Genomic DNA, 25,119 nt, shown 5'->3' on the forward strand with positions numbered 1-25,119 from the left:
GGGAAGTACAACCTACATCCATCCATGTTCTGCGCCGCTTTATTCAGAGTCGAACTAATGGGTTGAAAGTGATCGTTCGTTCCTGGTTCATCGCTTCTGAGGGTGTTGATAGCAGAGGATGGTTAAATCAGCAGGAAGACAGGTGTTGAACAGAATAAATTAGTTTAATCTCGTAGAGAGAAGAGACATCGTGGGAGGTCGAGGAGGGACAGAAAGAAAAGAGGGAAGAGGATGAAAGACTCGCTGGGAGAGCATTTATAAGACGGACCTAATAGGATGTGACATCATGTAAAGGCAGGCAGGATGATGTATCAGGAAGTCCAAAACATAAACAAACGATGCAAAAAGATCTTTAAAGTTGTTCGTATAGCGAATTACCCCAACAGTAACCTATCCCAGCCGTCCTCGGGCAATGGTGGAGGACACCCCGAACCGGTTGCCAGCCAATTGCAGGGCACTCAGAGACAAAAAAAACATATGCGCTCACACTCATGTTAAAGTGTTCAATCGGCCTGCCATGCATGTCTTTGGAATGTGGGAAGAAACCGGAGTACACAGAGAAAAGCCATGCAGGCCTGAGGAGAACAGGCCAATTCCACACACAGAGGACGGTACTGGAATTGAACCCGGAACTTCTGCTGTGAGGTTGGCGCACTAACCACTGACCCATATAACGTAGGAATTAACTCTTTTTTTCTCTGAGAGTCTAAGGTTTTTTACACTGCATTGAATGTTTATGTAGTCCTAAAACTCAATATTCTGTGGGTCTTGCAATTTGAGTGAAAAACGACAAAAACCCTGGCAATGGAGTGGACACATTTTTGCACATCACCTGGCAGTGAATGAGTTAAGGGCTGGTTTTAAATGAATCTATGATTGCCTCAAGCAAAATTAGCCCCAGCGCACTAACTATGAGCCCATTGCTCTTCTGTGAAGTTTTCTTAAAGGAAAACCGACACCATTTTTTTTCGTTTCCTAACTGGCATCAGAGAAAACGTTTTATAGCATCTAAAATACCCAAAACACAGACTGTTATTTTTAGTCAAATGCAAAACACCAATAAAAATGTCCAAAAACTGCCACGAATCAGCTCGAAACGGGGGATTTTCAGAAAGACCCGCCCCCAGTTCGTGACGTCACGCCAGGTCGTCTTGCCTTGCTCACGAATCAAAACAATGGCTTCAGATTCAGAGAAGATGCTTTCTTGTTACTCATCCAGTTATGAATATGATTCAAATATTTCTGAAGAGAAAAGCATAAATGTTTGCAATCGATTAAAGAAGTCGTTCCGTCTCATTTTGAGGCATCTGGACTCCAATGTAGCGCCCAGAAAATGCACAAGATGGCGCCCAAGCTCCGTTGGAAATGGGCAGTTTGTCTGCTGGGAATTTGTGTCAGCGAGTATCTAATAGTAGTCTTGGTGCAACACACATGATTCACCATCGCGTTATTTATGTGTTTTCCTTCTAATTTCAACATCAACACGGATCAACACGAAGTTTTCAGACCACACAAAGTACCCAAAATGCATTGTGTGTCGCCTTCTCAAGGGTCAGGGGCGTTCCAGACGTGACGTCATGTCAGGCATCGTCATCAACTAGAAAACAAGACTTGCTGAATATTCAGCGCGAGTCTTAAAACGTAAAATATAGCTATATGCGGTAGAATCTTTGTAAAATACGCTCAGTAGAAGTCATTTGAAGTGATTTTACAAATTATGGACACAACTTGTCCGAAGACGTCGATTGTCCTTTAAATGGATGCTCTAACATGATAATAATAATGTTATTTGGACACGAAACTTAAAGTATGTTTCCTGCATTCCATCGAATTTACAGAATACATGTCATGGCGTATGGTCAAGATGGTCCTTCTTCTGCCTCAATTCAAGAAAAAGCTCAATACCTGCAAAAAGCGGCCATAATTATTGCATGAATGTCCTCCGAACAAACCAGTTCAGAAGTTACAGAGAGAATTTTGAGACCATGAGACCATACTGAGTGTGCTGTACCAAATTCCACCAACCGGTACACAACATTATGATTTAAGAATAAAAAGGACACTAAATCAGGAATCCGAGTCAGTTTCAGTCGAGACCCCTGGAAAAAGCAAATTCGTCCCGCTGAGCTGCCGGTGGGAGAACCCGAATGGTTTTGAGCTTGAATAAAATACCTTTTCTGAAGTTCATTTGTTTTGGTATAACAAACACACAACTGACATTTATCAGCCAATAACTCTAACTGTTAGATAGAGCATAAGAAACACTCATTTTACCAATGTTAACAAACACTGTTCATGGCCTGATGTTGTTTTCTAAAGCTCATAGAAAGGAAATTCTCCAACAGATCCGTCACTTTAGGAGGGAGGGCTGAATGGCTTGTATTTTAAATTCACATCTGTTAAAAGCAAATAACGACTCTCGCCGAAGATTTCTGTCATGAATTGCACACAAAATATGCAGGAGTCTGTAAGTCAAGTAAATTAGCAGGAGTCTGTCCCACCAAGTGGATTAGCAGGCACCGAGTGGCCCCTTATAGCTGTCATCAGGATAATATAAATAGCTCAGGGTTTGTGTTTACTGTGCTAACAATGTCCAAGATGAAAAAAGGCAAGTCTTGAGCAATATTCTCATTGGTTTGTCACTAAAACATAGGTGTCCGATGCTCAACGCATTTTATCTGCTCCTGTCGTTTTCATCCAGGCACGCAACGCAACACAAATGCACGCACGCGCAGAAAGTATTTCCAAGATGTTTGGGTTTTTGAGGCCATTTGTTTTGACAGAGGCCAGTTTCCGGGGAGCTTGAATTATTTGCTAATGGGCCCTTTAGCTACGTGTGAAATGTGAAGACCACACGGCCAGGTACAGATAAGATTGCACTGAAGAATGGAGGATAACAATCCATTCCGGAAGGCCTCGAGGGATGGATCATGTCGCAATTACACCAAGGTGCAAAGCTGTCTATTAAAATCTACAAAGAAACCTCAGTCTAATTAGCACTGTATGTGTAATGTGTCGAGTTTACACAGGAAAACACGTCGTTGAATGGAATCACCGGTTACATTAAAGGACAACCGACACCATTTATTTTGTTTCCTAACTGACATCAGAAAAACATTTTATAGCATGTAAATACCCAAAATACGCAGACTGATATTATTAGTGAAATACAAAACACCAATAAAAATGAGTTAAAGTGTCCCAAAACTACTTCAAAATGACCTCGGAAATTGTGAGTTTCAGAAGGTCCCGTCCCCCTTGTTCGTGATATCACGCCAGGACGTCTGCTCGAGAATCAAAACAATGGCTTCAGATTCGGAGAAGATGCTTTCTTGTTACTCATCCAGTAATGAATATGATTCAAATAGTTCTGAAGAGGAAAGCATAAATATTTGCAATCGATGAAAGAAGTACTTGCGTATCAATTCGAGCCATCAGTACTCCAATGTAGCCTCCCAGAAAATGCACAAGATGGCGCACAAGCTCTGTTGGAAATGGGCTGATTTGCCTGCTGGGAATTTGTGTCAACTAGAATCAAATAGTAGTCTTGATGCAACACACAATGATTCACCATCGCATTATTTATGTGTTTTCCTTCTAATTTCGCCATCAACACGGATCAACACGAAGTTTTCAGACCAAACAAAGTACCCAAAATGCATTGTGTGTCGCTTTCTCAAGGGTCAGGGGCGTTCCAGACGTGACGTCATGTCAGGCATCGTCATCAACTCGAAAACAAGACTTGCTGAATATTCAGCGCGAGTCTTAAAACGTAAAATACGCTCAGTAGAAGTCATTTGACGTGACTTTAAAAATTATAACTTGTCCGGAGGCGTCGATTGTCCTTTAAATCGTTTGTCCATGCTTTTTTTGAAGAATAAAAAAAATGTTTAAAAAAAAAGTCATGCTGAGGGTAAATTCAAACAAACGTTCAACTGAAAGTAAGAAAAAAAGCGTTCCACTGCCGTATTAAGCGCCATCAAAAGCACTTTATGTCCGTAAATAAATCGAATCAGGGCAAAAATGTGCTGCTGAAATAAAAACGGTAAAACTTGTCTTCCATGATTGTCATCAATTTTGCATTTTAGAAAAACAAATTGTTTTGGGCTGATTTAACATTTTAAGAAAACACAGCACCGTTCAAAAGTATAGTTTGGTGATCCTTAGTTAGAAAGGCACTTTTTTGCTTTTTTAATAACAGTCTAGTGAAACATAGTTGAGCCCCCCCCAAAAAAAACAGACAGAAGCACATACTAGCAAAATACTTTGGCGCTAGCATACCTGAGTACACCTGCGCAAGTATTTTGGTTAATTCATTAGTGAGCTTGCCAAACCAAGCCTTGTGCGCCATGCCCTTGCATTCACCTTCCACTTCCCAATGAACATGGGGGAAACTGCGGTAAATTACATTTCAGGTCAAATAACACCAATGCAAGAAACTGCAGACATAACAGAATTGGGTCAAACCATGGAAAAGAATGCCTGAATAAAAAATATGGCACGATATTTTAATTTAAGTGTTTTTGTGGGAGTGTTTTTACACATTCCATTCACTGTGTCTTTTTTGTTACTGTACTCTTGTGGTTTGATTTCCTGCAATTTGTCTCCTCACACCTGTGGTGGTGAGCTCCAATTAGTTCCACACTTACATAAACAGCTGTATTAACATCAAACTGCTAACAGCGGTTGTTGAGCAGCATTCACTCAGTTTAAAGCATTTGACAAAAAAATTCTCCCAGGAATGGTTTAGTGTCCAGGGTTTGGCTCAAGGGCACTTTACACAACACTCAGAACGACAAATGAATTGAAGTTATGATGTGGGATATACAGTGATACCTCAGTTTATGAACGCTTTAGCTAAATGACTTTTCGCCTTACGAACATTAAACTCGCGAGAATATAATCTTGGCACACAAACTAGTTTTCGGCAAACGAACCAAAGCACACGGAGCGCCACGGTGGCTGGCGGACTTGTTTTCATCACCCCTTGCTTTGAGTGCATATGTGGTTTGTTATTGGATTGGATTGGATATGCCTTTATTAGTTATTGAGGATACTTTTGCTATTATGGGACTGAAAAGACCCGACCACAGGCTAGTGTTCAGTCGAATAGGTCACAAAACAGAATTACGGTCGAGGAGAAGGCAGAGATCATCAAGAAACACGAACGAAGTGTGTGTTTGTGTGATTTAGCATCCCACTACCAGTATGCTAAGGCGATCATTGCTACGTGTGGCTAAGGGTGTTTCTTTGTTGTCTAAGCAACGGTCTCAGGTAATAGAATAGGTTGAAAAACTTCTGTTGATTTGGATTAATGAAAAGTAGCTGTGTGAGTGAGGGTATTATCGCAGACAAAGCACGGCATTTTCACTCGCATATCATCAAGAGGCAGCCTGGAAGTTTGTCATCCATTGACAACTACCATCACAAAGGTAAATAAAACGACTATTATACACTACAGTTTATCTCTTTAATTACAATACAATAGCACATTTATTCTACATAAAATACGATATATTTTGTGTAGTTTTAAGGCTTATTTAGTAGAAAATTATGTTTTATGGGGAGCTAGGAACGGATTATTCTCATTTTTAATGGTTTCTTATGGGAAATAAATGTTGGGCAGACGAACTTTTCACCTTACACACACTTTCTGGGAACCAATTAAGTTTGTAAACTGAGGTATCACTGTAAAATGACAAGCAACATCATCTGCTACAACCTCAATTTAATAAACTAATTGTGTCCTATTTTGAGGAAATCAAGAACTAGATAGCCCTGAATTTCTTGACTTTCAATGAAACAAAAACAGAAGTGATAATATTTGGGGCTTGTAGATTTCATCATGCGCACTTGGGCCGACTTGCTTCTTATCTAAAGCCAACAGATCAAAACTTCAATTTTAAACTGGACAGGCAAATTGGTACTGTTGTTGACTCCAGCTTGTTTCATCTTAGGCGGCTGGCAAAAGTAAAGTCTCTAGTTTCTCAACAGCACTTTGAAACAGTAATTTGTCACATCTCTGATGTATTACTCTAATGCACTTTATTTTGGAGTCAGCCAATCCTCCATCAGACATCTCCCGTTGGTCCAAAATGCTACTGTTCACCGGTACTCTTAGGAGGATCAAATAACTCCTCTCTGGCATTCCTTCAGTGGCTCACCATACTTTTCAGAGTATTTTTTAAGATGCTCTTATTTTCAAATATTGAAATGTTCTGAACCTACCTTATCTCTCTGAGCTTCTACACCCCTCAGAAGCTAATTTGTATTCTTTGGCTTTTGACTCGCAGAGACTGTATTTTAATTTTATTGTTTTGGGGCTTTTTTTCTTGTCTTTGTTCTGAATTTATTGTTTCATCCTTTGTTGTTGTCTGACTTTTTTTGTTCCATGTCCAGCACTGGTTGTTTTAATGTGCATTTGAAATACATTTGAGGTGACTTGAGAGCATTCAAAATAACTGTTTGGGTGAATTCAAAAGCCTGTTGGCATCAATAAATTCATTTATATGTGGTGTAAGTCTGTTTGCCTAATGCCTGCACATCTTACCTTTCATCTGAAGCTGTGCCATGTCCTTCTGCCGCACATCAATTTCTCTGCTGAGGGCCTTCCTCTGCCGCTGCAGTTCACTATGAAGCACAGCCAAACGCAGCTGCATGCACTCCCGCTCCTTTTTCTGCTCAGAGCAAACAAAAAGGAACACAAAGTGAAGAAATTTAAGGAAAGCATTCACGAAGCGGTCACAAAAGTGTTTGTGTTTAAAACCTTATCGCCCCTTCAAAAATATTTTTAAAGCACAACAGCAAAGGTGTGTCCATAAATATATTCTGTATCCTGTTGATCCTGCTCAGTGTTGCGAAAACGGTGTTGAAACCAAGGCCTGCTGATATGGAGCATAAGTGCCCTATGGAGTGGATAAATCGATGTTGAAAAACTAATGGTTTGATCTTCTGATCAACAATGTATTAAACATTGTTTTACAACTTCATTTTTGGGTCATATTTTTAAAATTGGAAAAAATCTATATTGCATGACCAAACAGCAAAGAACATGACTGGTAAAAGTATTTGTATCTAGATATATTTTTTTAATCCAACGAGTCGTGGGTTCCTGTGGGTGATTTTTTTCCAAGAGTTTTTTTTTCCATTTTATGTTTTTAATATCGTTGGGAGTAGGTGGGTAGGATAGTTTTTTTCTCCTGAATACCGTATAATGTATCCAAGCATTATTATGTATACTGAATGCTTTGGGCGTAAGGATTTGGGTTTTTTGGAAAAAAAAAACTTTTTTTTTCAACCTCTACCCTCAAATGTTTATTTTCACCCTCGGCTCCCAAAAAATCCAGACAACAAAAAAAAATAAAAAATGGCTCAGTCCATACTGTTCTGAATTAACATGACCACAACATGCTTGTGGTTGTTTTTCCTACAGGTCCTCTTGCTTCCTTCCTTCCATACTTAATTGAACTGACTGATTGAAGTGACTCAAAATCATGCACACTGTAGGGGTGGTTGTGAATGGTTTGCTGTCATTGGTTATCCACCGGTCCAGTGTGTGCCCTAACTCCTGACCAAAGACAGCTGGGATCTGCAAGAAGTTACCTGTGACTCAGATGATGACAAGCAGGATAAAAAAGCAACTCTGGTTGATTGCTAAAGCAAGAACCTAACTTTATGGACAACACCCGTTGTTTTGGACGTCAGTCATACGTCGGTTTTCATTTATATTTACTGATGAGACCAGGGCAATTTGGGCAGTTTCCAACCATCCTTGATTGGTAGGATGTGTGACCTGTATCTATCATGGGTAACCTTCCTGTCACATCCAGAGTAAAAACTGACTCGGGAAGTTGCACAGGACCTCATCTCCCTCTGGTGTAACTAAATGTCTATTGCAGAACCAGGAAAAACAGCGAGTGTGATATAACGCTCAATTTTAAACACTGAAATTGTGAGTCGATGTGCTACTATTTATACTATAACTAATTTTATGTTTTTAATTTCTAACACACTTTTCTTTTAATTGATCACCTGATTCAATGCCAATTTATGGAAGATATAATTACATACACACGAAAATACAAGGGACATTTTTAACTGCTTACGACAGCCATGCACACCATGTTACGGTGAAAGATTCAACCTTGATTTTGATCCAGGAGCAAGTCAACCACCTCCGCAACCCTCACACTACTTAGACAAGGATCGTAGGAGAGGATCAGACAAAGATTCCGCTTCTTAAAAAGTACAGAAATGAAGAGAACATGACAGTTAAACGTAATCACAGAAGAGCAAAGCTGAATGGAGTGTACGTCCTGACATGAGCTTTGGACACAATGCTTTGTATGTAAACCACCAATGGCTTGGACACAAATGAATAGAGTTTTAGCAGCCCAGTTGATGAGTCGTTCACGCGCGCACCAGCACTGTGCCTGTGATTTCGACTGAACATCAAACAGTTATGGGTCAGCTGTGTAAATACACAGCAAGCGTGGGGGTAGCACGTTGGAACCCAGGAGATTAATGGCTGAGGGTGGGTGATGGGGTGAAAGGGCCATGCAATGAGGTTGGTGGCCGTCACTCTGTGAGACTTTGATCTAGGCTCACTCTATGATGCTCACAGTGTCAGAGGAAGCTCTACAAAGGCAACGAGGGGAAAAACCTTTAGAAGAGCGACACAATACAGCACTCATTCCAAGTTGGTGGGCAGGTACCAAATGGTAGAAAACAAGGATTAAGTCTTTTTTTTAGCTGATGTGAGCTCTGAATGGGGGTTTGAAGGAATGTTTTCAATAAGAAGGAAATATCACAGACAAGACTTTGAAAAGGCATCTTTGTGTCAAAACAATGGTGACTGCGTGTTATGGTGCAACTAAGTCAAGCCAATGGAGTGGCATGCCTTTAATTATTACAAACGTCTGGGGGTAAGGAAAGTGGGAAAAATGGGTATTATTAACTAATTCAGCACCAGACGATGTGCAAAAATGTGTTCACTCCAGCGCCAGTGTTTTTGTCATTTTCACTCAAATTGCAGAACCCACAGAATATTGAGTTTTAGGACTACGTGTCTGTGTAAGCTCTCAGTCGTACAGGAGTGGTCCATCGAAGGTTTCTTCAGCAGTCATCTGTTCTTCTTTGAAGGTGTCGGACGTTTCGCTTCTTATGCAAGATGCTTCATCAGCGAACTTAAGTCTTTTGCTGGTAGCTTCGGCCCTATATATATATCCCTACTGTCCAGACTGTTTTAGGTCTACATAAATATTAAATACAACATTAGAAACCTTAGACTTTCTTCTTTCATCAGAAAAAATAGTTCATTCCTATGTTTTGTGGGTCTGGAGTTATCTGAGCTTGAAATTGGTCGGCTGTACGGAATACAATACATACATATTGATCTATACAGCGCACTAACAACAGCTGAAGCTGTAACAAAGCGCTGACATGGATAAAAAGTAAATGCTCCCCCCTCGTGGAAGGGAAAAAAACATAGCTAGTGGTCTGTCCAGTGCTTCATCGGCACCCCGGCAAGAAAATACAGAACCTGTACAAATTCGGGAATGGCGCTCCACGTCACACTTTTCAATTCCTCAATCAATTCGGGAACTTTCTTCGCCATGACAAGCTAATACAGTTTACACCTCTGCAGACACAACTCCGATCTCCCGCCCCTTCTCACCCTCACTCATGAACAACACCCCAAAGTACTTGAACTGCTCCACCTGAGATAGAATCTCATCACTGACCTGGGGGTGGCCCGCCACTTCTTTCCCACCTGATGAAAAAGCCTTAAATGTAAACACAGCATGTTTATGAACATGACTAGACGAGCACACACTGGCCACCATCACCGATGTGTCAACACCGGAGAAACAAAATCTCCATGTGTTATTCAGCAGGCTACATATTTACTCATGGTGAATCTAACGTCACTATCCAACTGACTGAAAGGTCCAGTAAGATATGAATTCCTCTTCAAGGAAAGTCTACCTACTGGATAAAAAAAGAAAAACTATCACTGCCGCAAGCCACTCAACGAGCAGCATATAAAGCCAGTACTGTACAGTATTTACAATAAATATATCAAACGTGCACATTCCACCATGATGTCCCTGATCCACTGGTGGAAAGACGCTTTGATCCTCTCCTCTTTCATCTAGAACTGCTTCATGTCATCACAAAGAGGGTACAGCAAGTCCTGAAGAATGAATGTCTCTCTGTGTCTTTGTTTTGTCATATTGCATCTACGCTGTCATATTATTTGTTATTTAGTTTTTTTTGTTCTTTTGACTTCAAGACGGCGCCCCGAGAGTGGCTGCCTTTCCAGCAGCTCATGTATTTTGTTTTTCTACTTTCATTCCTTTCATCACTTTGCTGCTGTGAAATGTAAATTTCTCCACTGTGAGACTAATAAAGGCAAATCCAATCCAATCCAATCCAAACCAGGGACCAGAGGTTCGCTTTCACAGCTGTGTGGCTACCAATTCCAAAAATGTTAGCTATGCTTTCGTGCGTTTGCTTTGTATTCCACTTGAGGATACGACAGTTGGAAGGCAACATAAACAATGGATGTTGGATCCATTTTGACAGATGGACTATTTCTCCTTCTGCACCGATACGTTAAGCAACCAAAATGGAAAGAAACAATCACTGGTCAGGGAGTGTGTGAAATTACATCCCGTATTAGTTTGGGTGATACAAGCTCTTAAATTCGGTTGCGCTTTTCAAGCAATAGGCTCAGCAGAGTGCTTATTAGTATAAAGGCGAATGGGCAGCAAATCGCAGCCCGAAGCAATTACCGCCCTATGGTAAAGCAGTGTCTGAAATAACGTCTGCCCGGGGCGTCCAACTTTTATGTTGGGCGTCCAACTTACAGAATGGCACCGCCCTGGCGGCAAACAACTTAAAAAATCTCTCTCTCTCTATATATATATATATATATATATATATATATATATATATATATATATATATATATATATATATATATATATATATATATATATATATATATATATATATATATAAAGGGACATAAGTCTTCTTGTGCCGGTCCCGAGCCCGGATAAATACAGAGGGTTGTGTCAGGAAGGGCATCCGACGTAAAAGCTTGGCCAAAACAAACATGCGGATCAAACGAACCTCTAAAGATGGAGGACACTGATTTGCTGTTGCGACCCCTTGAAGGGAAAAGCTAAAAGGAAAAGAAGAAGATCCATTCTTCCATCCATCCATTTTCCGTACCGCTTATTCCTCATTAGGGTCATGGGGGGTGCTGGAGCCAATCCCAGCCGTCTTCGGGCACGAGGCGGGGGACACCCTAAATTGGTTGCCAGCCAATCACAGGGCACACAAAGACATAGAACAGTCACTCTCGCACTCACACCTAGGGACAATTTGGAATTTGGAGTGTTCAATCTGCCTGCCATATTTTTTTATTATTGTTGTTTTTTTTTTCAAATGTTTGCTTTATTCCGATTTCAAAATCTTCGTTCGGTTTGGAAATTTCGTAATTTCCGTTTGTTTGCAATTTGCGTACTCTGCAGCCAATCAGAAGCCACAGAAGATTCAAAAGAAGCAAACAAAATTTATGAAGCTACAAAACGTAAACATACATTAGCTTGTTGCAGATGACGCAACACAAACATTGCATTGTGCAACATGCCGAACAGTGTATGGACCAACTGGACAAATGGAGCAAAATCATCAGCAAGGGATATTTATGATAAATTAAGCAAGGGAGCATTTGTGGTAGGTACATCAATTACTTAATTTTAAAGTGTTGTTCTGTTATATATTCTTATTATGAATCCTTAATACTTTGTAACATGTGTTGTTTTTTTTTTGCGATTAGTCATCTTATTGTGTTTCAAGTTGTGAAAAATGGGGCAGGCAACATTATGGCTGGGCAGGCAACTTTTCAGAGTTGTCTGCCCTGGTGTCCGCTAAATTTTTGTCACGAGTTTCAGACACTAGGTAAAGTCGTTTTTTTAACTCATCCAATCTTTATTTATATTTTTTTCAAAATAAATGTGAAATTCAAGTGGTTATGTGGATAAGTGACAAATTTACAAATTGAAGCCAATGAGGGTGACTGAACAGAGGCAATTCGGTCAACTGAGGCTAAAAGTTATCAGCGCAATCAAATTCAGTGTTGCTGTGTGACTGCACTCACCCGCACTGTGCATGTTGCTGTTGTTCTCAACTTCTCCTCAATCTCCTTCCCAATCTTTAGCACTGTCACTTGGGTCTGTTTGATGGCTCGTTGGGCTGTGTGGAGCCTATAGTAAGGAAAAAAAATTATTTATATATATATAAAAAAAAAAAAAATATATATATATATATATATATATATATATATATATATATATATATATATAGTAAAGTCTCGTTATATCGATATTCAAGGGAGTCCGAAAAAATATCGATGTAACCGGGACTATCGATATATCCGATATCGATATAACGAGACTTTACTGTGTGTGTGTGTATATATATATATATATATATATATATATATATATATATATATATATATATATATATATATATATATATATATATATATATATATATATATATATATATATTTTGGGGGGGGGTGGGGGGGGGGGGTTAGGTCATTTTTCCAACTCCTTCTTGGGATGCCACTGTTTAAAGAGCAAGAGTGAAAACAGCATCTACAATTTCTTAGACCAGAGATGGACGACTTAAATGCGGCTCAGGTGCCGTATATAACCATGTATTTCTGAACCCAATATTTGACAAAAATGCAATTTTAAACCTGGATAAAATATCTCTGGTCAGAGTGAAGTGAATTGAGATTTCCTGTGGCATGTACTGTGGATTTTGTGCGAGAGTCTGTTTTATACCGACTTGAATTATGCTGGGAACATTTTAAAAATCCTCAGGGGACTTTTTTCCCCCCATGATGAAACTATCGGCGGTTGCGTTTGGATCTAACTTTCCTGCGGCTAAGTTTAAAAAAAAGTAAAGGTAATTGAGGCCACCTGTAGTAAAATCATTTCATATTTGATGCCCCCACTTTTTAATCTGTTTGAGGTGACAGTGATGACAGTTGAAGATAGAGGGTTGGAACATCAGGGCTAATTTGTTTTGACAGCTTCATGTGTTTAGGTGATTGCAATTGGAGAATCTGATAGGGTCTCCCCACCGCCAGGTGAGAACAGTTATCTACACTCTTCTTTTCACGCATGTCAGCCCCCATCGTTCTTTTTTTTTTTTACCTTTGGCCTGGCGCTCAGGCACAATCGCAAAACCTATGAACCAGAGTGAAGCTGGCGGATAGTGCCACCTGCACCCATAGGGGTTCAATTGCAGGGCAACTGTCCGGGGACCCTTGAGTATTCTCACTAACCACAGCAACTTAGTCCAACACAAGTCAGACACCAAACAACTATACAGGATTTACGGGAAGTTATGACTATGGCTGTGCAATCGACCCTTGAAGATGATAATCATCTAGAAAAACAAAAACATTAGAACCTTTGACAGTGACATTCGATACAACAGGGTGTCGGATAAAACCCAAACTTTTAAGTTACCGGTATATCCACGCATGGACAAAATTCTGAAGTTTCCAACTTGATCTTCATTCTCCCGAAAAAAAAAAAATAATCGTAATTTTCTAAATTTTTATCCAATTTTCAAAATGTCAATATCATCACAAAAGCATGCTAAACACATAAACTGAAAACATAGAGTATAATGATCATGTTGATTCTTTTTTTTTTAATCAAGGTTTTTTTCCCCAACCTTTGTCCATTTTTTTAGCAAATCAACACTCCGACACAGGGAAAAATCTTAATAGGTGTAAGGACCTGAAGGCTAGCAGCAGGAGGGTCAAAGATAGATCACCGTAACCGTGCTAAACCATGTGGAGTCCCACTGGGTGTGGACAAAAATAAAGAAAGCATAAAAGAAAGCTGTAATAACAGAAGAAGCAAAAGGGCAGAAGTAAACTCAACTAAACTAGTATAGCGAGTTGTGAAGTGGCTTTGGTCTCCACTCTCTCTCATATAAACCAATGATATGTCTAGATATAATGTGTAGCGTTAAAAAGACTACATTGCATAATTCCTTTCATTTCATTACACTGCGAATGCATGGGACTCATTTCAAACCCTTGTTTAAAATTTTATATGGTCTGAAAATGTTCGTGGAAACCCTCCTAAAGACCCAAATGACTGGCATTTTTCTCTTATTATTGGTAGAATTTAACTTCAACCATACAAGACCTTTGGCTAAATGTGTGTAATTAGCATAGTACAGTACTTAATGTGGCTATATTTAGTACAGGGTTCCCCCAAGGAATGCCCTTGTGGCTTCTGTAAGTAGTTCTTACATTTTATAGACACTAAAAAGCAAACTAATGTTTACTAACAAACGTCAGTGTATAGTTTGGAGTCTTAAAATGATGAGCTATGATTTCCCTCATGATATACACTCAACAAATCACCACCCCCCTCTGGTGGTCTTAGTTTGAACTGCATCTTTTTTTGCCAGCTAAGTACAGTGTACTGTATTTCATTACCGTGCAAATAAGACAGCAAGCATACATTTACCCAATTTTTTTTTTTTAATGCAGGAGTCACCACTATGTTGCTTGAGGACCCCTTTCCACCACCATTTTGAATCAGGTGTGTTGGAAGAGCCTTATAGCATTGGCTCTCTAGAACCAGCATGGGTGACCCCTGATTTTCCACATAAGGGCTCGACATTGAAAGCCGGAACTGCTCAACTGTGACCCAGATGTGCCCAATAATACATTTCACAATACAGTAAAGTCTCGTTATATCGATATTCAAGGGAGTCCGAAAAAATATCGATATAACCGGGACTATCGATATATCCGACCCTGTTTGCATGTAATTTTCTCCGTGCGTGCATAGAAATAGTATCGATATAACCGGGACTATCGATATATCCGATATCGATATAACGAGACTTTACTGTATATAAATATCTATAAATTGAAAGAAAATAATTTATATGGCAGCACAAAATTCTGTATGTCATCATTTACGGTACTTTAATTTTAGCATGGACACACAAAAATATTTTAACCCATAACTTGGATTTTCCCAAAAACCCAACTCTCATGTCATTTAGCTTACCTGAGCAAGGAGAAAACACTGTAGGAATTTCTGACTGAGCTCTGGTCGACCTGAAGTAGACTATTTTTCTTGCACTCCAAATGGTCCTGTGACAGAAGTACATTTGCGAGGAAATCGGGCACATTATCACAAATCATGACCCAGGAGCTCTCTGGATATTGGACGAATAAACATACTTTATGGTCAAAGTCAGCCACGTAATAGCCATCATTCAATCCAAATATAATCTCATTTGTATTCCAGGATCGAATCTGTGGAAATCACAACAATACAGGCTCATTAGACAAACAGAGGTGCTTGTTGAATCTGCTTGGGTGAACAAATAACAGTTTTTGTAAATTGTATAAAGTTATTGTAGGACGCTCCATGCAAAGTAATGTCAATGTTCATCAATTTATATCGCATTCAACCCAAGTATAATATTTATGATGACATCATAGTTTCATGTGTGGTGGCTGACCTGCTGCCCCGTGTATCGGAGACCATCGAGATTAACTTTCCATTCTATGAGAAGCTGGTACTGTGCATCCTGTCCTCCCCAGATTCTCACCACAAAGCAAGACACAGAGGTATCCAGAAGGTCCGGCAACATCCCAAAGTCCAGACTCCTCCAAGTAGGATTCTTAGGAACACACATACAGATCACCAGTACAGCATGTTACTGTCGGACAATTTGAAACAATAAGAACAGATTCTCTTTCATCAAATGTCAAAGATGATATCATGATGTGACTGTCATAATGTCATTTTTTGCATTATGAACCCTTTCAGTGACAGTGGTGACTACTGTGGACCGTGTCTTATGTTATGAGGTTGTACGGTGCAATAAAGGGTTGAAGAGAACTCATTTACTCCATCCTATGTTGAGGTGCAAATACAAAAAGCAGCACTACACACACTGTAAGCAGATGTCAATTATGTTGTTTGAATCACGTGACTTCACAAAATACTTTTCGATGTATGTTTGAAGATTGCTGTCAATATCTGATTCTTCTCTCAGTGATATGTTTAAATGAATGCCTGAATAAGAGATTAATATCTTTTAGAGTTCCGCTGGCGGACAGACAGGAGAGGATGAGGCCTGAAATTTTGGAAAGTATTTTTTTTTAGCGATTTCATATAATATTATTTTAAATTGATGAATCTGTATTAGAAGTAACAATGTTAGACTGAATAAATATCTATTTTATGGTCTTGTAGGTCAAACTTATGCAAAGGTAAATGACGGATGAACCGTGAATATACATGGACTTTTTACTATGACAACAAATTTCCTCCAGATAAGTGTGCTAATAATACGAGTCATAACTAACTACATAAGTAAGTACCGGTTAATAAATAAAACCTTACATTGAAAATATAGCCTACCAACCGAACGTCCGAAATGAAGCACAGGTGTGGTTTACTTGATACACAACCTACGCCGACTCCCTCCTCTCAAGTGTAGCCTTTGCTATTTGAAATCTGTCATTTATTAAACTTGAATGAAGAAATGCATTTGATTCATTGTTCATCCCTAGATCACATTGAGCTACAAAATAAAACATAAAACATCATGTGACAGAGCACAGAACTAGTGAGAGTCACCTAATAGGAAGTCCAAAACCACTGCTGAATGAAAACAGGAAGATTCGACAGGAAACATTTCTCAAGATGACAGGATTGAGTCAGAATTCGAGAAGACTAAGACACAAGAGCAGTAAATTGTTTGAGTGGAAACTGAGCACAGAGTTGAAAGGAGCCATGACTTCTGGTCATACTTTATGAGGTCTTGTATCCCGAGAGGATGGGGGCAGGGGTCATCGAGCAGTATGTCTGAAACCAGCTTAGGTTAGCTCAACAGCAAGGCTGCCAACAACATTTGAAGCCTCCATGGAGTAGTATTGAAATATTTCATTTAAAATCTAACGAATTCAACCTCTGAAGAAGGAGGACACTGATTCACTGTGACAACCTCCGAAGGGAAAAGCCGAGAGAAAAAGAAGACAGAGACCCAGAGTAGACTCAGAGCCTCACTTAAAAAGATTATCATTTTAAAAAGTGAAATTGACATTGAAATGAATTAGATCAGAGGTCTCAAACTCCAGTCCTCGAGGGCCCTAGTCTTACATGTTTTCCCAGTTTCCCTGCAACACAGCCTCAGGTGCGTTGCAACAGGGAGACTTGGAAAATATGTAAGACAGCGGCCCTCGAGGACCGGAGTTTGAGACCCCTCAATGAGATCAAAATGTTGGTAAACTCAAATAAAATTTCATCAGTCCACAAATGAAGACACTGACCAAAAGTCACATGGACCCGATTCAAAGGCACTTGAGCCCCTTTGCAACCATGGTCACTGTCGCTCATGTCATGACACACACACTCTTTCTTCCTCTGTCCTTGCTAAAAGGTCTGTGCTGATTTCCTCCAATTCATATGATTTCCTCCAATTCATACGATAAAAGAATAAAATAAAATTCAAGGAGTGTCCGATACCAAGAGTGTTGCCTTGAGATACGAATGACCCGACTTTTGAGTATTTCAATATATGAGCCATCACTTGGTCTATTTCACCAACAAGTGGCAGTTTGGAAAACAGTAAGAATGATTCATTGTTTTCTAACCCGTGAAGGTATTTAAAGGCACTCACAGTGAAAGATTACTGTCAAATTAAACCTAAACAAAGAAAATGATATCTTCAGTTTTTTAAACAGCCTTTGGAAAAGTCTACTTAGCTTAATGGTAACCAAAAATGCAAAATTCCATCGATGAGCTAACAAATCGTTGAAGCAATGGATAGTTGAACACATGGTGGTGCAACACAAAGACAACAGAATCCAATATTCACAGGCCTATTTTCTGCGTCCTTGCCAAAAAAATAAAAGTAAAAAAACATTGCAGTTTATAAATGTATGTGATATCCTGATCATGGTGGTCAAGATCCACAGACTGGAAGAAACCATACAGTCACAATAAATATCTTTTGACTTCTTTTTATTTATCTAGCTATCCGGCTATCTGGCTAGCTGTCTAGCTAGTTACTGACTGGCTATCTATTAGCCATTTAGCTAGATAGCTAGATATTAGCTAGCTAGCTTTCTATGTATTTGAGTTACTTCCGGGTTGAGTGAACGCTGCCGCGTGTGGCTGCCGCTGCTCACCGACAGAGATGCTTATTCTGTGACTGTAAAATGACCTTGAGTGTTTTGAAAGGCGCTTATAAATTAAATGTATTATTATTATTAAATTATGATGCCTTTGTTTATCGTAATTTGTAAGTGCTCCTGTATTTTTTTATAACTGTAGGTCTTGTAAATAGGGCGAGAATATTTACTGATATTGAAATGAATCTTATTTTGGGCAACATTTGCGTAAAAAAAAAAATCATAGCTGGATGAAGCACGCGGTTTACATTGAACACAAGTCAGTAAACAGCGTTTTGTAAGTCATTTGGAATAGGTTTTGACTTAGCTGAAGAATTAAAGGTGAAAAAAATAAAATCTTACACACACATTCGTAATGTGTACCAGACCATGTATAAAGCCTCATGTTGTATATGGACTTGATTTCATTGTCAAAAAAAATTGCCAAAAGCTAAACAACCTTCTGGCATGCTACACACAGTATGCAGCAATTTGTTTACATCTTCAGGGGCAAAGGTTAATTTGACATGACAGCAGCATCTTGTCTTCATGTTATGTTTTTGCTTATCCATATAAATCATTGAAAGGACATTTTTGTCAATTTGACGATTTTAAATTGTTCAAAAATGTTTATTGTTCAAAAATGATTATTTTCAGGCCGTATCACAGAACCCCATCTTGTTCCAATTACATGTTGTCTTGTCATGACCATGTGATACACATTCTCAGCATATCCAGAAGGCAAATATCGTGTGAAGCTTGTAAAGGCAAAAAAATAAAATAAATAAAAATCATACTCACCAGTGAGTCACGTATGACTTCACTCTTGTAAAAATCTAAAAGGACATGAGGAAAGAGTGATTCAAAGGACACATACAATGAAGTAAAATCAGTTACAGAAATCAATTTAAAGTTGTTTTTTCATTTTATGATTGTTTTGGTAAGATTGCCTGGCAACATGGGCAAGATAACAATATTCTCTCGAATAAGGCCTACTAGTTCAATTCACACTGACCACTAGAAATGCGATTTCCTATACAGAGATGGAGGGTGAAGTAGGTGTCCAGTAGAGGAGAGCCATTCTTATTGACAATGTTTCTTGCAGCGATACTCCGGAGATGACGCAATCGTCTCTGTTAGACAAACAGAATAAAATGGAACATCTATAAGAGATCGTCAAAAAAAAAAAAAAAACAAAGCCAAAATTGTCAAATTCAATTTGAGATAGAGGATGAAACAATTACTCATTTGAAAAGACATAGCCAGAATTGCACCATGGCACTAGTGCGGATACAGAAGACACTAAAAGTGACAGTGACATCAACAATTCTATGCAATGTTGGTATGACATATTTATGGTAGAACTCGCCAGGTTTTACAGACACGTGCTCATAATGTACAGGGACAATAAGTCCCTGTTTGCTTCATAGTTTGGCTGGGGGTGCAACTTATTTTGAGCAATTTAAATGTTTAATTAACACATTATATCAGTTCACGTTATTTTCACATTAAACCGCAACAGGGCGATGTAGGCATGTTCTCATGACGTTGTCCATGCATCGTGGCCCGTTAGCATATTGTACACTTATTCAATCTCTTGTTCTCCAATTTATTTTAATTTTACATTACCTTTCACAGTGTTCTTGGTGTTGGATGTAAAGATATTTCCGCCAAAAATGAGATTTATAATACTGTGACTTATAGATATTTATTTGGTTTGTTTTGACTTTGTTAGTCATTTTATGACTGGTGCAATTTCTACTTTGGAACGATATATATATAAAGCAGAACATAAGGTACAGTACTATCTTATTTTAGTGGTTGGTGATGTTTGTAACCAGAACACAGAGCACTTAAATATTTTTTAGGAATGATGGACTAGAAGAGGGGAATAGGTCAACACATGTCACAAGTCAACCTTTTATAGGCTGAGAAACATTGTGTTTATTTAGATTCTCAGTCATCCAGGTCATGGTAATCTGAAAAGGTCAGATCGAGCAAACTGGACATTTTCAGTCATATTGCCTAGATTCAACCTTTGCTGCTCTTAAAAATAACATTGTTAATTCTTGTGCCGGTCCCAAGCCCGGATAAATACAGAGGGTTGTGTCAGGAAGGGCATCCGACGTAAAAGCTTGGCCAAAACAAACATGCGGCTCAAACCTCTAAAGATGGAGGACACTGATTTGCTGTGGCGACCCCTTGAAGGGAAAAGCCGAAAGGAAAAGAAGAAGAAGAATCCATTGTCTAAAAACTACTATGCCATGCAGGTGGCAATGCCAACTCATACTACATTGGAAATAAAATATGTGAAACAAAAGTCGATCATGGCCCTTCCTTTTGGCAAAACGTGTTTACAATGGTGCACCATGTCCCTGGTGACAACAGGTTCAGTTGCACGCCTGCAGTCATACTGAGATTATATGGAAGTCATGGGATTCCCTAAACGATTAAGAGCCTCAGACACAAGAACACTGATTGTTCCATGTCGGACTTTCAAATGTCAGTATGGCTGGATGAATGTGAACCCAGACAGAGACGAACATTTGTGACTGCAACGTGAAACTGCTGTGAAAGGGAAGAAAGCTGCCAAAAATCACCCTATAAAACCAACAAAAACAAACTCCGAAAGGGCAAGAGATTAGCCATAAAATGACCAGACACATAGGTGATTTCCATACGGTATGTTTTTACTATTCTCAATGATAAATGATTTAAAAATACTTTGCATCCCTGCATTTACTGTATCTCCACATGAACGTATGTGCATCTACATAAGTAACATGAAAACAAAGGGCGGGACCATTTATTGGTTTCATTTTGTGCAGACAATGAATATTTTCTTATAAATCAATAACATTTTGTTTAAGGTCATTAGGTGGTTTTGCAAACATGGGTATCCACTTTTGGTGCATGAGCAACATAAGAACACGTTCTTCATGCCCTCATATTCTGGCGAGTAAAGTCATGCAAGTGAGCATGTGACATTAAAAGAAATGACAAGAAAAATAGGCGGACGATTTTCGAAACTGGTCACTTGACACAAAGTACTTTTGTAAAAAATAGCACACTGGGCTTCTGTTTGATGCTGCATTATGTCAATACTGCAAGAATTATCTCTTTTGTTTTTCTTCCCCTTTACTTTGTCACAACCATCCCAAAATTGTAGAACTATTTCACTGAAGAAGACAAATATCTGCACATCATTCATCGGACCAAATCTTTTTGACATGGGCCAGTATGAATGAAAACTGAAACGAACTCTGTTAATGCTGCCCATGTGACTACAGTACACGTGAGTGACAAGTTGAGAATACCGTACAGTATAGTATTATAAATCCGCGCAAATGTATGAAAACGTGCTCAAAACAAACGTTAAACATATATGCTGAAACAAGTACATACGTAGTTGTAGTAAACATTCATTTAGCCGTGAGTGTCGCTTTGTAAATGTTACACTTTTCCTATAAGGCTTACCCAATAAACTGATTACAGCCATGGTGAGGCAATCAATGGAATTAAGATTGCCACAATATTGTTATTTCTAAATCATTTAAGCACTTGCATGTATAAGAGCCTACCGAAAGACTCGCGATTGTTAATAGCACACCTTTAGAACTTTTACACTGGCAAATGTCAATGAATCTTATTTCAGGCACAATTTAGTGGACGTCGGGTGAAAACTATTTAAGTTTACCATGTTCGTTCAGTGTAAGTAAACCCCCAGTAATGACATATGCCATGGTTTTGCTTCCTGTCACTTGGCAGCACGAACACAAAGTTTACTTGGAGGATTTTTCTGACATATTTATTCCAGGGGGCTAAAAAACAAGTCCATGCACATTTTGAAAACAACCCGGAAAAACCGGAGACTGAGTCGAATATTCCGGAGTATTTTTAACGGACTCTGTGTTTCACCAAAGCTAGCGACCTGCAAGCTAGCAGCTGTTAGCTTCCGAGCTAGCCTGACAGGCCCGCTTGACTCCGGGCAGCAGTAGCTATTGGCATTCTCAACTCTCACAAGACACAGAGACCGAGGCAGCACTGTCCCAGTCGCTTGCTGGTCATCTGAATGCTTATCCGTGTCAGGGTGTGTTGAAAAGCTTTATGCATACCTGCTGGGACGTGAGCTCGACGTGCAAGGATCGGGATGATGAAGCTCCAGAGTTGGAAGCAGAGACGGCGGCGATGGCGAGAACCCGACCGGTGATGGAGCTCATCCTCCTGTCGGCATTGAAGCGGGGCGCCCTCACTCAACAAAACATTTCATGATCAGCATCCACAGATAACGTGGCTTTGAGTCTTAAAAGTCAAGCCATCCGCACGAAAACCGTACTAATGGTTTTTCCTTTCTTTATTTATTTTCTTCTTGCAAATAACAAGCCACACCAACTGTCAGCAAACCATCGAGACGTAAACAAAGTACTGGAAAGGCAATTTTGCTACACTGTTAGGAAATCCGTCTCCGATTAAGTGCTGTGACGCTAGCGCTTCCAATTGGCTAAAATATGACGTCCATCGTCAGGAAACAACGCGAGACTCGTAAAAGATTGGTTAGTTTTTCAGTTCCTCTTCCACAATGGGCGGGTCTACATTGAAATCTGTCAAAGCAGCGGAATACCCCGCCCCTTGTTCGTGGTGTCACCCCAAGACGTCTTGCCTTGCTTTTCAGGTCCTCTTCCACAATGGGCGGGTCTACATTGAAATCTGTCAAAGAAGCGGAATATAAGGAAGTAGTCCCCAAACAGCGTGACTTCACGTGCTAGAATTCTATGCAATTGTATTGTTTGGCGCAGATAATTGCAGGTGGCATCAAACTATATTAATAGTTGTATTAAACATCTGTGTAAGCTCTCAGTCGTACAGGAGTGGTCCATCGATGAGAAGGTTTCTTCAGCCGTCATCTGTACAAATTTGAAGGTTTCGGACGTTTCGCCTCCTATCCAAGAGGCAGTCGTTAGTCAGGAATGTAGGAACGATCAGTGGGGCCACAGGGAGTGGTCCTCTGCTCCCCCCAACCTGAGAGTAGGGACCTATCATAGCTGTGTCCGGCGCCGCCATGGCTGGACATTAGGGATATATAAATAGGGCCGATACGACCAGTCAGACTATAGTTCGCTGACGAAGCCTGTTGGATAGGAGGCGAAACGTCCGAAACCTTCAAATTTGTACAGATGACGGCTGAAGAAACCTTCTCATCGATAGTTGTATTAACTTAATCCTGTCAACTTCATACTTGATATCTAATTTAAAATGTATTTGAATACCGACAACACACTGTCTGTAAGAAAATAATCCGTTTAAAATTAAAAAAAATCAAATCAAATGAAATAGATTCGTTCATAAAAGTAAAACATCAAAAGCCAATGTAACTGTTTGAGAACAAAGTCATTGGTTGAACCGATACATCCTTAGTTTGTGATTACAGTAATCCCTCGTTTTTCACGGTTAATGGGGTAAAGGACCACTCGCGATAGATGGAAATCCAAAAAGTATAGTTATATAATAATAACCCACGTAATATGACAGAAAATGGTGCTGGGTGACGCTGAGTACAGTATATGCACAAGCCAATCACCATGGCTGTAAACCATATCATGCTGTCATTGGGTGATGTCAGCGCTGGGAACCAATCAATCTAAGTTGTGTACAAAACCTCTGAGTCATTCGCTATGTTTTTATTTTTAACGTTTTTTTCCCTGAAAAAAAATTGTGATGCACTGAAACCGCAATAAACAAATAAGGGCGTGGAAAATCCTACTGGACCCTCCGCACCCTGCCCACCACCTTTTCCAGCTACTCCCCTCAGGCACGCGCTACCGATCCATGCGCACCAAATCCAGCAGACATTTAAACAGCTTCTTCTCCCATGCCATTAACTCTTTAAACAGTAACCCAAAATAGAACTATATAGTGCCTCTTTGCAATTTTTTATGATTATACTAGTGCAGCGTGTTCTACCGGAAACAAAAGTACTCGTGTGTTCTACATACTTGTCAATAAAGATGATTTTGATTCTGATTCTGAATAAGTGAACCGCGAAATAGTGAGGGATCACTGGACAGCCAGATAGGAGAACTATACCAGGTCACGGTGGCAAAGTTACTCCCAGTTTTAAGGTCTATAGCGAGTATTTGTTCTGACTTTCTTACTATCAAAACAATTGTAAGCTAGCTAACGATATAAGTGAAAACATATCCTCTATGCGCATTGTGTAAAGCAATTTAAATCCATATTTGGTAACGGTTATGTACCTTTAAAGGACAACCGACGTCTCCGGACAAGTTGTGTCCATAATTTGTACAATGGCTGCAAATGACTTCTACTGAGCGTATTTTACAAAGATTCCACCGCATATAGCTATATTTTACGTTTTAAGACTCGCGCTGAATATTCCGGAAGTCTTGCTTTTGAGTCGGTGACGAGTCCTCACCCTACGTCACTGAAGGAATGCCCCTAACCGAGAAAGTACATACCTTGCATCACCTCAATGCTTTTGTGGTACTTTGTTTGGTCTGAAAACTTCGTGTTGAAATTCATGTTGAAATTAGAAGGAACACACATAAATAACGCGATGGTGAATAGTTGTGTGTTGCGCCAAGACTTCTACAGTGTATGTGATGTTCGCTTACAAAACGTCCACAAAGACAATTTCCACTGAGCTTTGTTCCATCTTCTGCCTTTTTTGGGTACTGTGAGTACTAAAGAGTTTGTCACTACGTTTCTCTCCAGATGCATCAAAATGACCGGAATAAATTATTGAATCGATTGCAAACATGTATGCTTTGTATGCATGTATGCAGACCGGTGGCGCTGACGTCTCACCTGATGAAGACGCTGGAGAGACTCGTCCTTGCCCACCT

At 39.6% G+C, this 25,119-nt stretch overlaps 1 protein-coding gene across 1 annotated transcript in view; it reads right to left on the minus strand.

Moving 5' to 3' along the window:
* uvrag (UV radiation resistance associated gene) overlaps window positions 1-22,726 on the minus strand; it is a 64,209-nt gene extending 41,483 nt beyond the window's left edge. Inside the window, exons 1-8 of the mRNA XM_089017521.1 lie at window positions 22,372-22,726; window positions 19,272-19,389; window positions 19,058-19,092; window positions 15,595-15,756; window positions 15,311-15,385; window positions 15,135-15,220; window positions 12,173-12,278; window positions 6,551-6,677 (exon numbers count right to left, since the gene is read on the minus strand). Of these exons, the coding sequence (XP_088873647.1) occupies window positions 6,551-6,677; window positions 12,173-12,278; window positions 15,135-15,220; window positions 15,311-15,385; window positions 15,595-15,756; window positions 19,058-19,092; window positions 19,272-19,389; window positions 22,372-22,476 (814 nt within the window). The 5' untranslated portion in view covers window positions 22,477-22,726. The remainder of the gene's footprint in view (window positions 1-6,550; window positions 6,678-12,172; window positions 12,279-15,134; window positions 15,221-15,310; window positions 15,386-15,594; window positions 15,757-19,057; window positions 19,093-19,271; window positions 19,390-22,371) is intronic.
* Window positions 22,727-25,119: the final 2,393 nt, after the last annotated feature.

Source organism: Hippocampus bargibanti, linkage group LG16 (genome assembly GCF_051943395.1).
Source record: "Hippocampus bargibanti isolate YZ-2025 linkage group LG16, ASM5194339v1, whole genome shotgun sequence".
NCBI classification, from domain to species: Eukaryota; Metazoa; Chordata; class Actinopteri; order Syngnathiformes; family Syngnathidae; genus Hippocampus; species Hippocampus bargibanti.